General features: G+C 41.9%; 1 protein-coding gene across 1 annotated transcript in view; it reads left to right on the top strand.

The window, feature by feature from the left end:
- The first annotated feature begins 2,880 nt into the window (after positions 1-2,880).
- SLC18A1 (solute carrier family 18 member A1) overlaps positions 2,881-14,949 on the top strand; it is a 40,324-nt gene continuing 28,255 nt past the window's right edge. Inside the window, 6 exon segments of the mRNA XM_065947371.1 lie at positions 2,881-2,966; positions 5,074-5,285; positions 7,736-8,096; positions 8,693-8,751; positions 13,665-13,748; positions 14,614-14,706. Of these exon segments, the coding sequence (XP_065803443.1) occupies positions 5,162-5,285; positions 7,736-8,096; positions 8,693-8,751; positions 13,665-13,748; positions 14,614-14,706 (721 nt within the window). The 5' untranslated portion in view covers positions 2,881-2,966; positions 5,074-5,161.

The following is a 14,949-nucleotide window of genomic DNA, read 5'->3' as shown; positions in this document are numbered from 1 at the left end:
TTTCATGGCTGCAGTCACCATCTGCAGTGATTTTGGAGCCCTCCAAAATAAAGTCTGTCACTGTTTCCACTGTTTCCCCATCTATTTGCCATGAAGTGATGGGACTGGATTCCATTTAGCATTTAGCTGATGGGACTGTTATGCCATTTAGTATAACCACTAATATAACTTAGGTGTATTTGACTTATGTTGGAGAAGGGCATGGCAACCGACTCCAGTATTCTTGCCTGGAGAATCCCATGAACAGAGGATCCTGGTGGGCTACAGGCTATGGGGTTGCACACAACAGAAGCAACTGAGCATGCATGCATGCATTTGTCTTATGCGTATGGAACTTTTATAGATAAAAAATTGCAATGCACATAAAATTTAAAATTGATTATAATAAAATTCACATAATAAAAAAATTATCATTGTAGCCATTTTAAAGTGACAGTTCAGTAGCATTAAGTATATTCATATTGTTGTGCAACCAACCAATCTCTGAAATTTTTTCAGCTTACAAAGCAAAAACTTACTTCCTCCTCCCTCCAGATCCCTGAAACCAATTTACTTTCTGATTCTATGAATTTCACTACTCTAGTTAGCTCAGATAAGTGAAATCAAACAGCATTTGCCTTCTTGTGACTGGCTTATTAAACTTACCCTAATGTTCTCAAGGTTTATCCATGTGGCATGTGTCAGAATGTCCTTCATATTTAAGGCTGAATAATATCCCACTGTAAGCAAATATCACAGTTTGCTTATCTGTTCATTCATCAGTGAACACTTGGTTTGCTTTCACCTTTTGGCAATTGTACGCAATGCTGCTGTGAATTTACATGAAGGTTTATATTCTACTTTCTTACTTCCCATTGTAATATTTAGGTATAAACATATTTTTTTTCCAGGTTGACATATAGCCTTCATAATAAATCTTTTCCCCTTGTTTTAGCATCAACATGTCAGTCCTTAAAATCCATACACTTAAATCTTTTTCTACAGTTGGACATTGAGATGTTTCTAACTTTTCCTTCACTGCTGATAAAAATTTTGTACCTGTGATATTTCCCCTATATTTTAGCTTATTTTCCTAGAATAGAGTCTTTAAAAGTGCAATTACTAGCTTAAAAGATATTGATATTTTATGATTTGAAAGATAAGAAATGGGGGAGATAAATAAGGAGTTTGGGATTAATATATACACACTACTGTATATAAAATAAGTAAACAGTAAGGACCTGCTGTATGGCACAGGGAACTGTACTCAATAATAATCTACAATGGAAAAGAGTCTGAAAAAATGTATATATACATATTAATATATAACTGAGTCTAACTGTGAGTTGGTGATGGACAGGGAAGCCTGGCGTGCTGCAGTCCATGGGGTCACAAAGAGTTGGACATGACCGAGCGACTGAACTGAACTGACTGATGCTAAATGGCAAAAACTATAGATTTTTTGTTTATTATGAAAATTATTTTGAAAGCATTTAAAAATAAAAAGTCACCAGTAAAAGTAAGAGCTCAGTCTGTGTGTCATTAGATTAGTCCAACTGTGTTGGAACTAACACAACATTGTAAATTAACTATACATCAATTTAAAAAATTATTCCAAACCAGAAAATGAAAAAAGACAAGAGATAGAAAGCCAAATTGCTTCTTAAAAGAACTGTATCTATTTGCACACTGATAGTGTATTTGAATTTATATTTCCCTATATTTATACTGAGCTTCCCACGTGGCTCAGTGGTAAAGAATCCTCCTGTCAATGCAGGAGTCAGGGGTTTGATCCCTGGGTTGGGAAGATCCCCTGGAGTAGGAAATGGCAACCCACCCCAGCATTCTTGCCTGGAAAATTCCATGGACAGAGGAGTCTGGCAGGCTACAATCCATTGGGTCTTGAAGGGCTGGATGCAACTGAGCATATACTCACACCATCTTTTTTCCCCTAACTTTAGAAATTTACACAGGAGGAAGATAAGAACTCACCTCTGTTTGATAGACAGCACTCTGGTTATTAACAGTGATGAGCATTTATGAGAACACTCCAAACTTGGCTAGCCTGTAAGTACTAATATGGCTACAGTTAACTGCAAATATATAACTGTAACCTTGCCAGCTCCTTGAGTTTTAGCCCAGTAAGACCTATATTGGAATTCTGATCTCCAGAATTCAAAGATAATATGTTTGTGTTTTATAAGCCATTAAGTGTGTGGTAATTTGTTACATCAGCAATACAAAGCTCATATACTCCCTTCCTCCTGTTTCTGTTGCTTCCTTCTTATTTTTTCCCCAGTTTTTCTTTAAATCTCTTTTTTTAAGCCCTAAGTTGAAAGTTCCCCAGTTAATTAAGACAATTAGGAGGGGCTACAACTTGCACAATTAGGAAAACTCTGAGGCTACTCTGCTCAAAAGTTGTATTTGCTCTTTTATAAATTATTTATGTTCTTTGCATGGGCTTCCCAGGTGGTGCTAATGGTAAAGAACCCGCCTGTCAAAGCAAGAGTCACAAGAATTAGATCCCTGGGTCAGGAAGATCCCCTGGAGTAGGAAATGGCAATCCACTCTAGTATTCTTGCCTAGAGAATCCCATGGACAGAGGAGTCTGGCGGGCTACAACCTGTGGGGTTGGATACAGTCGGACATGACTGAGGTGACTTAGCTTGCATGTTCTTTGCCGATTTGTATTCAGATCCAGACAAAAGTTAATGTGTCTGATGATAGGTAAGCATGGATGGACAACATCGTACGTAGCCCAGTGCGTCTTTGTTTAGGGTAATTCCTCCCTCTCTTCCTGCTCTTCAGTGCTGCTTCCCTCCTCGTGCCGCACGGAGCTAAGGTTCCAATTAAATCTTTGTGGACAAAGGGCACACATGGCCTCCTCAGATGACCTGTGGCAATAAATCGACCAGCAGCACACTTTGAGAGAAGTCCGAGCTGAACTGTTAAGAGCTGGCAGTACCTCACCGCGTACCTCACACCAGGTGACCTCTAAGCTGAGATGCTTCTCTCTCTGCCTACATTTAATCCTTCTTTATAATTTGTGTCTCTGAATAGAGAATTATGGCTTTAAAATTTACTACTGGTTTGTTGACAAATTCCTGATTTTGTCTGCTTTGTTGTTCCATTTGGTTTTGATCACTTGTATATTTTTGGTCTGTTCTCAGAGTACTTATTTTATTCCATTTTACATCTTTTAGCTTTCCACTTTTTCTTTTAGTCTTTTCTTATTTTCTTATATATGCATTTCTTATATATCCTAAGTCAATTTGTATTTAGAAATAGTTTTTCCTTGTATTCAGAGAAATGAAGGTTATTAAATGATTTGCATGCATCTTCTAGTTATTTCTTAATTTCTGATCTGAAAATTTGGTTCCATGGGCACCCGTCAGTCACTTGGATCTGTAGTGTGGACGGTATTTTTCCTCTAGCCCTTGCCTTAGAACAGAGTAGCTCCCTGCTTGAATATTTCCAACATGTGAAGTTGACTATTGAACCCCAGTGATAATCATTTAAAATTATTTATTTCTTATATTATGGAATTAGTTCATTGTAGAATAGTTAAGTTATAGAATAACTCAAAAAGAAGATAATTTGTCATTGATTATAATAACTTTTGTGTGGCTCTTGTGTGTGTATCTTTCTATTCTTTTAATGGTGCATCTATATCTTTTTTTTAATTGAGGTCAGGCTATAAATACTGTCTAATATCCTTTTTTTCTTAACATATTGATGGTATTTTCTAAATCATCAAAATTATTTGAAAACATTATTTTTGAGAGCTATTTATATTCTACCATCAAAATGTATCATTTCATCACTGACATAAATAGGATTATTTATTTTAAACATTTAATTATTTACTTTAAAATATTTGATTGTATTTCTGATTATTTTCTTAAGATAGGTTTCAAATTAAGGGGAACACAATTTTTTGAGCCTGATATGTTTCTTGAGAGTAATCTATTTCAAACATTATAAAATTGGAATTGTTGATGCTACAACAGAAACAGCATAAAAGAAAATGGAATTCTTCGCAGCAACTGTTATTACCTGAAGTTTAACCAAGTACTGTGACTTCTTGCTGACTAATGAGGTGAAGTCCTAAGTAGAAAATGAATCATGAAAGCTAGGATTTTACTTACACAGAGTAGCGCACATATCTGAGCAGGAGTTTGTAAGCTTAAACAAAAAAACAGGTGTGTTTCTAGTACCACAGAACAGGGAAAGGTGGCGGGGTACTTTCCTGCAAGTTAAAAAAAACTTGGGATTTTGTTCTAGTTTGTCACTAATTGTGTGACCAGTGACAAGCCTCTTAGCTTCTTGAATCTCAGATTTCTCATCTGTGAGATGAAAAGGCTGGGCGAAGTCAGTGTTTCTCACTGGCAGCAGAAGTTTTAATAACACTGCGGCACACGGGCTACTTTGGGATGGTACATAGACGTAGAATATTATTTTTTGACAAAGTACATAAAGTTATGTTTTTAGACAATAGTGTTTCAGCTTTTAAAAAGAGTGGCTTGAGAGGAAAAGATTAAGTAAATAACAATACAAGTAGTCCTCAGATATGCCATAAACTACCAAGGTGGTGGGCAAATGTCTGATGTTTGAGAAACACAGAACTCCATGATACTCTATAAAGCCTGCTTAATGTGCAGGGTAAAGTTCCAGATATAAAAAGCTGATAAGCAGTGCTTTCTTGGAAAGCATTCCAGGAATGGGACAGAATTATGGAGATGTATAAGAAGTGAACAGAGATGTGAGCATGGAAAAGTTCAAATACCATCCGGTCTTTGGGAGTTTGGGATTAGCCAATGCAAACTATTATATATAGGATGGATAAGCAACAAGGCCAGGGAACTATATGCAGTATCCTGTTGTAAAACATAATGGAAAAGAATATGAAAAAGAATATGTACATAGGTGTAACTGAATCACCTTGCTGAACAGCAGAAATTAATCCAATATTGTAAATCAACTATACTTCAAGAAAATATTTTTAAAAAATGAAAAAAAAAAACACCAAACCAAATATTGCTTGCAACTCTTTGTACTTCTTATTTTAATCATGAGTTTCACTTTTCTGGACAGGGTTTCTCCCTTCTTTCTGCAAAGACCTGTAGCTATAACAGGATCCTCCCTGAGAACCTGGTGGAGTTGCCCTGGCCCAGCCCTCAGCATGCTCAGGACAGTCTTGGGTGCTCCTCAGCGGTTACTGAAGAAGGGGAGAGAGTCCTGGAAGCTGGTGCTGCTAGTGGTGTTTGTTGCTCTGCTCCTGGACAGCATGCTGCTCGCGGTGGTGGGTACTTTTGGGGGTCTTGGTGCTGGGGATTAATTCACTCTGGGCCCCAGGGAGCAGCGTGTGCCCAGTTAGAACTCTGCAGTGAATGGACTGGAGACTTTGCTTTTGTGCTTGAAGACACCAAGATCACTAGGGATCGGAGGAAACAGCAGGAAATGGAGTCTGAAACTTGCGAACCTTTGCTGAAAGACCCCAGAGGTTCAAAGAGAAGGAGGTTCAGGGAGCATCTGACCGAATCAAAGAGGCTGACATGGAGCCAGAACTGGAAATCCTTTTCTTCCTCCCCCTACTCCTTTCCAGGGTGCTAATTATTCCAAAGGCCTCTGGGATAGTGAGTATCTTCTCACTGTGTTGCTTTTGTCTGTTCTGTCAAAATAACACACTCTATGCTGTGCTTAGTTGCTCAGTCATGTCTGAGTCTTTGCTCTCCCTTGGACTGTAGCCCACCAGGCTCCTCTGTCCACGGGGATTCTCCAGGCAAGAATACTGGAGTGGGTTGCCATGCCCTCCTCCAGGGGATCTTCTGATCCAGGAATCGAACCCCGGTCTCCTGCATTGCAGAATTGCAGGTGGATTCTTTACCAGCTGAGCTGCCAGGGAAGCCTAACATATTCTATGTGGATTTCCAACTCCTTATCCAAATCTTACTTTCCTGTGGCTCATTCCCTCCCAGTTCTTCTTTATAAGTTGGTAGTATATTAATTTTTACATTTAGTTATGCTGGTATATAAATGGGTGCCAACATATTTCCCCTCGGATAAAATGCATGCATGCATGCTGTGTCACTTCAGTTGTGTCCGACTCTTTGAGACCCTCTGGACTGTAGCCCACTAGGCTCCTCTGTCCTTGATATTTTCCAGGCAAGAATACTGGGGTGGGTTGCCATGCCCTCCTCTAGGGGATCTTCCCAACGCAGGGATCGAAGCCATGTCTCATTACGTCTCCTGCGTTGGCAGGTGGTTCTTTACCACTAGCACCAACTGGGAAGTCCCTTGGGTGAAATATATGCTTCTAAATAAGAATCTTCTTGAGACAAATTGTAAATCCAGTACAGTCAGCTTTTATCTGTGGTAGTTATGCTCTGTAAGTCTCTGTGAACACTGGGTTTATTTGTCTGTATTCACATTTATTTATGGCCTCACTTGGGGCTTGCTGGGTCTCAGTTTCCTGACCAGGGGTCAAACCCATGACGCTGCAATGAAAGCATGGAGTCTTAGCCTCTGGACCACCAGGGAAGTCCCTGAGTACTGGATTTAGTCAATTAATATTTAGTTGGTTGCCTGCAATGCAGGATCCATTGGAGACTCAGGTTCGATCCCTGGGTTGAGAAGAACCCCTGAAGGGGGGCATGGCAACCCACTCCAGTATTCTTGCCTGGAGAATCCTATGGATGGAGGAGTCTGGCGGGCTATAGTCCACGGAGTCAGGCACAACAGAATTGACTTGGTGCACACACATGCATGCATGCGTTTAGTCAATTAATATTTTAATAACAATTAAATAATTGCTTCTTGGGAAAATACACACATACACACGCATACCCCATATAGATTATGATCTTAAATAAAAAAAAAATGTTATCTGTTCCAGTAGATTGTATTTTTTTTTTTTTTTTTTTTTTTTACAAAAGAGATAGCAAGGTTCAGCAGTGCTCAGTGACTCGCCTGAGGCGGCCCCGCTAACAGGGGCTGAGTGGATTCGAGCTCTGCCCAGCTGGCCCCAGAGCTTCACCTTCCTGCCCTGCACCGCGTGCTCCACAGGCCTGTGTGAGAGGCCAACAAGGAGGCGGCCTCGACTGCAGAGCTGAGCATCTGATGACTCAGTGTTTCTGCGTGTGTGTCTGAGAGAAACCGTGCTGGCTTGTGAGCACTGATTTTGGTGGTTACAAATAAATGTTAGCCAGTGAGTGAATGAGCCAATATGGAATCCATGGATAATGAGGACCAGTTGTATGATGGTTGGAATTCAGGCACTTTGAGCTAATAGGATAATTTGGGCAAGCACAGTCTTTTTTTTTTTTTTTCCTTTTTGGCTGTGCTGGGTTCTTGTTGTGGCTCATGGGTTCTTCGTTGATGCACCTAGGCTTTCTCTAGTTGTGGTGGGTGGGGGCTACTCTATAGTTGTAGTACATGAACTTCTCATTGCAGTGGGTTCTCTTGTTGCAGAGCACAGGCTCTGGGGCGCATGGACCTCAGTAGTTGTGGCACACATGTTTAGTTGCTCCACAACATGTGGGATCTAAGTTCCCAGACCCATGTCCTCAGTTGAAAGGTGGGTCCTTAACCACTGGGCCACCAGGGAAGTCCTGGCACAGCCTTTGAGTGGACTTCAGATCATGTCACTTAGACATCTCCTTGAGCATAAATCTGGATTGCGTGATAAAGTCCCTGAACCAGCTAACAGTCAAAAGACAATCTGGCCTTGGCCCTCATGACTGTCCTTCACTTTCAGTGCCCATCGCGCCCACCTACCTCTATGCCATAGAGTTCAAAGACATCAGTGGTTCTCTGTAGCTCAGCTCCACCACAACTTCCCGGCATACCCTCACTCCCACCTTTTCCACTATCTTCTCCTTCTTTGAAAACAACACTGTGGCTATTGAAGAAAGTGTGCCCAATGGCATAGCAAGGACAAGTGGCATTTCTGGCACCATCTCCCCTCCAGTCACTGAAGCCATCCCAGCACATGGAAACAACTGCTTTCAAGCCACAGAATTCCTGAAGGAAGAGAACATATGGATTGGGGTTCTATTTGCTTCCAAGGCTCTGATGCAACTTCTGGTCAACCCCTTCATGGGCCCTCTTACCAACAGGTATCTTGATGGATGCAGTACATATAGGGGACTCAGGGGCTCAGAAGTAGGAGAATGGGCTAAGATATCATAAAGGTGGTTAGAAGGGATAAAGGTGATTACTTGTCTGTATCCCAGGCAGTCAGCTGTTTGGGAAGGATAACACAATATTGGCGTAATGCCACGGGTTTCAGGTTTTCTTTGTAACGTCATGACTGTTGAGTACCAAGAAGAGAACCAGTGAACAGAAGTATTCTATTGGTGTTATTTCAGTGCCCTGGAACATGGTTTAAGTGGGGAAAGGGTGGAAATAGGACAAGCCTTTTGCAGTCTAGAGTGCTGGCCTCTTAGTACTTCATGGTTGGGATTATTCTGATGTTTCAAAAAGATATGCACTTTTATCTTTTATCTTTTCTGGAAAAGAGGATTTGGGTCCTGGCTGACAGGTAAATTTGCCTGTTTATGTGTATGTATTCAAGTGTCATATTCCATCTCTAGACCTGCATTCAGAGGCACTCAAATAACCACATTTCTGTTCCCAGTTACATGAAACAATATAGTGCAAGTATGTGGATGGCTATTGGACTTGTATCTTTTTTTTTTTAATTCCCTTTTAGGATCGGATATCACATCCCCATGTTTGCTGGCTTTGTTATCATGTTTATCTCCACAGTTAGTAAGTAATTTGTTCCCTCTATTCTTCCCTTCATTGATTAACTTTGATTTTATCACATGCATTACAGGGAAGATAGCAGAGTCAAGTTAGCTAATTAGTCATTTGACTAAGTGGTCTATGACACTGATTTAAATGCTTTACAGTTTTGTTATGGGGACCAGAGCAGTAGAGACAGTTTAGTCTATGTGGCATTTGTATCTGTGCTCAGTTGTAACTGACTCTTTGTGACTCCTTGGGATTATCCCAGCAAGAATACTGGAGTGGGTTGCCTTTTCCTCCTCTAGGGGATCTTCCCGACCCAGGGATCGGACCTGAATCTCCTGTATCTCCTTCCATTGGCAGGTGGGCTCCTTACCACTGAGCCAACTGGAAAGCCCAGCATTTGTATATTACACTGTAAAAGTACAGATAGTTCACTTCATTCAGCTGGGGAAAATTGTGAAGGCTGTTTTAATATGTATAATATAGTGTATGCGTGTGTGTGTGAGAGTAATCCCTTGAATGAATTTAGTACAAACCTCCCATCTTTAAGAATAGGTCATAGTGTTTTGATTTACAAGGGTAAAGGGCAACTAACAAAAAATCTAAATTGGTCAATAGCAACTGGCAAATTCCAAAAAGTTTACTGCCTTCAAGGAAGGCGATTAAAGGTTATAGATTTAGAAAATAAATTTGCTAAGGAAACAAGAAAGAGAAAGACAAATAGTCTACCCAGCATCAGATAAATGTTCCCAATAAAATGTAGATAAAATGAGAATATTAAGTGAAATAAAATACACCTGGAAATTGACCCTGAAAAAATAAGAAAGAATGAATATGGGGCGAGGGTGAGGGAGTGGGGAGAGGTTAATAAAGGGGAAGGCAGCCTGGTGCCTCTGCTGCCTCTCCTCCAAGTAGCACACCCATTCTGCCTCTTGTTTCTCTTTTCCAAATTGTTTGTTTATTTATTTACTGTGGCTGTGCTGGGTCTTTGGTGCTGTGCGCAGGGTTTCTCTAGTTGCAGGGCTTCTTGCTGTGCTGCTTCCCCTTCAGAGCGCAGGCTCCAGAGTGCATGGCTCAGCAGTTTTGCTGCAGGGGCTCAGCTGCCCTGAGGCATGTAGGATCCTCCTGGCCCAGGGACGGAACTCACTTTCCCTGCATTGGCAGGCGGATTGTTAACCATTGGACCACCACCCTCCCTCTTGTTTTTCTTACTACCTTTCTATTACTTTTCTACTTTTCCTATTGTTCCTCTGAAGCTTCCATCCCTTCCAGCATGGAACTAGACTCCTTTCTCCCAGTGCTTAACAGGACTCGTTTCATTCAGGGCTGGAAGCTACAAAGTGTGGGAGCTCCGTGTATGAAGTTCTATCTGAGAACATCAGCCTACTTGTGACATTCTAGTCGAATCACAGAAAATGAAGAACTTAAAGTTGGAAATCTTTATTGAACTTCTAGGAGCTCAACCTATGCTGAAAGTGGTGAAAGTGAAAGTTGCTCAGTTGTATCTGACTCTTTGCGACCCCATGAACTATACAGTCCATGGAATTCTCCAGGCCAGAATACTGGAGTGGATAGCCCTTCCCTTCTCCAGGGAATCTCCCCAACCCCGGGATTGAACCCAGGTTTCCCGCATTGCAGGCAGATTCTTTACCAACCGAGTCATAAGGGAAGCCCAAAGAATACTGGAGTGGGTACCTATTCCTTCTCTAGCAGATCTTCCTGACCCTAGAATTGAACTGGAGCCTCCTGCATTGCAGGTGGATTATTTACCAACTGAGCTATCAGGGAAGCCACAACCTATGCTAAGCAGTAAATTAAAAAGTAATAAGGTACTCTGTCTCGTTAAATGAGACAGATAGAATTCATGTCTATGGTGCACTTGTAAGATTCCTTGATGGTGGAAGTCACTGAGGAATGTAAAGAATGAAAGGATGTGGTTCTACACATCTTGGAGTTCTTGTGGTTCTTGGAGTTCTAAGAACTCTAGGAGTTCTATTTATTTTTGGCTACGTTGAGTCTTCATTGTGGCAAGCAGAACCTTTCACTGTGTTGCGTGGGCTTCTCTCTGGCTGCGGTGCACAAGCTGCAGACTGCATGGGCTCTTTAGTTTGCAGCATCGGGCTCTCTAGTTGCGGAGCATGGGTTCAGTTGTTGCCACACAAGAGTTTAGTTGCCCCATGGCATGTGGGATCTCAGTTCTCTGACCAGGGATTGAATCCATGTCAATCCCTTCATTGGAAGGCAGATTCTTTTGTTTCCTTAATAAACTCCATTAAAAAATATTTATTGATTTATTTTCTTTATTTTTGACTGTGCTGGGTCTTCGTTGCCATGCATAGGCTTCTTCTGGTTGAGATGGGCGGGGGCTGTTCTCAATCTCAGGATTGCAGTGGCTTCTCTTGTTGGAAAGCATAGGCTCTAGGCATTCGGGTTTCAGTAGTTGTGGTGCGTAGGCTTAGTTGCCCCACAGCATGTGGGATCTTTCTGGACCAGGTATCCTATCCATGCCCCCTGCATTGGCAAGTGATTCTTGACCCCGGGACCCCAGGGGCTTCCCTGGGAAACTTGATGCTTACCTGGGAGACACGGCAAACACGCTGTAAAATAAGATAATGCAGGGTCCTAGTGGATCCCATATTTTTTAGCATAAGGTCCTTGCCTGATTCTCTGCCCAGAACTCATGTTTTGAAAGCTTTCTTACCTATCAAACTGTGTGTATTAAATAATAAGTATTATTTCTATGCCATAACCAGTGTTGTTATACTGAGTTGGCCTAACTCTAGCAAACATTTGGTGTTTAGGGGATCCTATGTAGCATTCCTTCAGGGTTTTGTCTTTTAAAAAAAAAATTATTTATTTATTTTATTTTTGGCTGGACTGGGTCTTCGCTGCTGCGCTGGCTTTTCTCCAGCTGCAGGGAGGGGGCTATTCCTCGTTGCAGTGCTCAGACTTCTTATTGCTGTGGGCTTCTCCTGCTTTGGAGCGCAGGCTCTAGGCATGCAGGCTCAATAGCTCTGGCACTCTGGCTTAGTTGCCCCGCAGCAAGTGGAATTTTCCTGGACTAGGGACTGAACCCATGTTCTCTGCATTGGCAGGCGGATTCTTATCCACTGTGTCGCCAGGGAAGTCCCCTTCAGGGTTTTAAATACTAAACGAGGTTCCTGATGCCCATCTCTCCCTAATGGCCCCTAGCTGGAAAACAAACTTAATGTAATTAGAAGTTAAATGGTGGCCTGTGTTAGGGGTGCAGAATTACTTTGGTCTTCCTAAACAGGGGGGACCAGCCACCCAGTTTGCCTGGGATTGAGGGGCTTCCCAGGATGGGAGACTTTTGATTTTAAAACCTCAAAGGTCCTAGAGGCTTCCCTGGTGGTCCAGTGGTTAGGACTCCGTGCTGCCACTGCAAAGGGCACAGATTCAATTCCCTGCTTGGGGAACTAAGATCCCACATACTGTGAGGTGTGGCCAAAAAAGTAAATAAGATAAAATAGTTTTATTTTCGGTTTCTTAAAGAACCTCCATACTGAGCTCCATAATGGCTGCATCAGTTTACATTCCCACCTGCAGTGCAAGAGGATTCCCTTTTTTCCACTTCCTTTCCACCCTTTATTGTTTGTAGATTTTTTGATGATGGTCATTCTAACCAGTGTGAGGTGATACCTCATTGAAGTTTTGATCTTCATTTCTTTAATAATTAGTGATGTTGATCATCTTTTCACATGCTTCTTGACCTAGGTGGGTGGAATGGGTGGGTGCAACGGAGGTCCAAGAAAGAGGAAATATCTGTGTATATATATGCAACTGATTGACTTCATTGTACAGCAGAAACTAGCACGACACTGTAAAACAGCAACTATTCACCAATAAAATAAATAAATTAAAATAAAATAAGATCATGAAGGTCCTGGGCAAACAGGGGTGAGTTGGTCTAACTATTCTCAGAGACTGAAATCAGAAAGCCTGGGAGAGATCATTGACCTCTGGCAATCGTTTGACCTCTGGAAGAGGCCAATCATTTGCATGTTTGGGAGACGGTGTGATCATGTGGGGAAGTAATGGGGGAAGATTATAAGCAGAGCCATTGTAATGAACGGGCAAAGGGGTTCAACGTTGCTGATGCAGACATTTTGGGAGCACGTCTTCTCCCTTTCTGCGGTGTTGTCTTAGAATCTGAGATGAGACATGTCTGGACTCATTGACCTTAACTCCAACACTCTGTAATTTAGTATCTGACAACATGCTCCTGTTTGGCCCTCAGTTTCATGCGTGCTTGTTAGCCTCCAGTAGACTGCATCCCTTCAAGGGCATGAACTGGGTGGTCTCTGTTTCACATTGCTGCTGAGTCCAGCACAGCTGCATGGTCAGTATTACTTAATAAATATTCACTGATCTGACTTGGCTGAAAGATTTTCCAATATGAGGGGAAGGATCCGATTGAATCACAAGATATTCTTTTCTACCAAATACCCATGGACCTTCAAGTACACAAAGCTTTTGTCTCCCACTCCAGATGACCCAATAGGACCCAGCTATGGCAAAGATCAAATCAGGTTGTTGCATATGGAGAGTTCAAAAGTAGGGTCTAGGGATCAGTTCTCAGTCCAGGGCATTGGGTTACATGCTCAGCCCTGACTCCAGTGGGCAGGTTGTTGAGCTTTAAGCAGGAACTGTGGGCACCCAGCCTTCTGGGCAGCATGAGGTGCATCAGTTTATGCTTGTTTGGTTTCTCAGTCTTCATGTCAATTATAATGCAACCATAATTAAGGGAGAGGATTAGAAAAGCAGCTCTGAAAACAGGAAGCAGTGATCACTCTTTATTAAAACATGAGCATAGTGGCTCATGTCTGTTATATCAGGAGCCCATCTACTGCTGGCCAAACCAGCAAGGGCCATTTGCTAACTGGGGAATTCTTGCTCTTCTCTTTGCCCAGTGTTTGCCTTTTCTGGTACCTATACTCTGCTTTTTGTGGCCCGAACTCTTCAAGGCATTGGATCTTCATTTTCATCTGTTGCAGGTAATGCTGACATCTTAAACACACACTCATTTCTTACCATCTCTTATTATTAATACCTTCAGACCCTGTAAAATTTATATGAAGAAATTAAGGAAACTCTCATCAGAAAATGCAGAAATTGTGATTCAAAACCAAGATAATTACAGAGTTGCTGGCAGGGCCTGTTAAGCCCTAAACCTGATGTAACTTTCTCTGGTAATATTTAGGTGGAGTTAGCACAGGTCAGACCAAGCCCAAGGCAAAAAGGTGTAGTCGGCAAGGTTTTAATTTAATGCTGCTCTGTGGTCTTTTCTCTGTCCCCCTCTTAATGTTTTATAGAAACAGTAATATTGATGCTATTGGGAACAACATCCCAGTTTGCGAAGTATTATCAAATACATGACTTCATGTAATCCTATGAAGTAGAGATTTTATGCCATTTTTCATATAAGTAAATGGACGTAAGAGCCCAGCCCACACTCTCCCAGGGGCTTTCATTCTCTTCCATGGGCACCTTCATCGAATAGAGCAGTGTTCTGTGTCCAGGGGTTTTCCTTCCCTTGACCTACTCCCTATCCATGGATTCAGGGAAATGTACCAGGAAATGATAAAGTGATATGAAATACAGGCTCATTGGATAATGGTATTCTGCATTCAGAGAATTTTGCACTTCCAGTAATATTCTGAGCAGAAGGGGTGAATCATGTGGGCATTTGGGGGACCTTGGGGACAGTATGTGTGAAATACTATGAGTTAGTTTCCATAAAACCCTTCCAATTGAAACTCTAGTTAAGATGACTCCTGGAGATATAATAGGGCCGAGACCAAGGACTCAGTGAGAGTGGCAGAGACAGCATGCTAATTCTGCCTGCCTTTCTCCTTTCAGGTCTTGGGATGCTGGCCTGTGTCTACACTGATGACCATGAGAGAGGGCGGGCCATGGGAATTGCTTTGGGGGGCCTGGCCTTGGGACTGCTGGGTGAGTGGCACCTGGGAGATATTTCCAGAAGGCAGGTATTTCTAAAATCTTGGAAAACAGTATTTTCCTTCCTTCTCTGTCCAACCATGTTTTGATTCCTTCTGAAATTCTGCTCAGGAAAAGCAGAATCTCTTCCCCTTTCAGAAGCTGAATAGCCCATAAGGGGCTGGGAATCGTCCAGACACCTAGTCTACTCAAGGAAGTGAACCTTCACATGTTAGCAGCTGCTGCCTCATCTCTGCT

This window comes from Muntiacus reevesi, chromosome 10 (assembly GCF_963930625.1).
Source record: "Muntiacus reevesi chromosome 10, mMunRee1.1, whole genome shotgun sequence".
NCBI classification, from domain to species: domain Eukaryota; kingdom Metazoa; phylum Chordata; class Mammalia; order Artiodactyla; family Cervidae; genus Muntiacus; species Muntiacus reevesi.
Note: the sequence above shows the minus strand (reverse complement) of the source record. Positions and strands in the feature narration are given on the sequence as shown.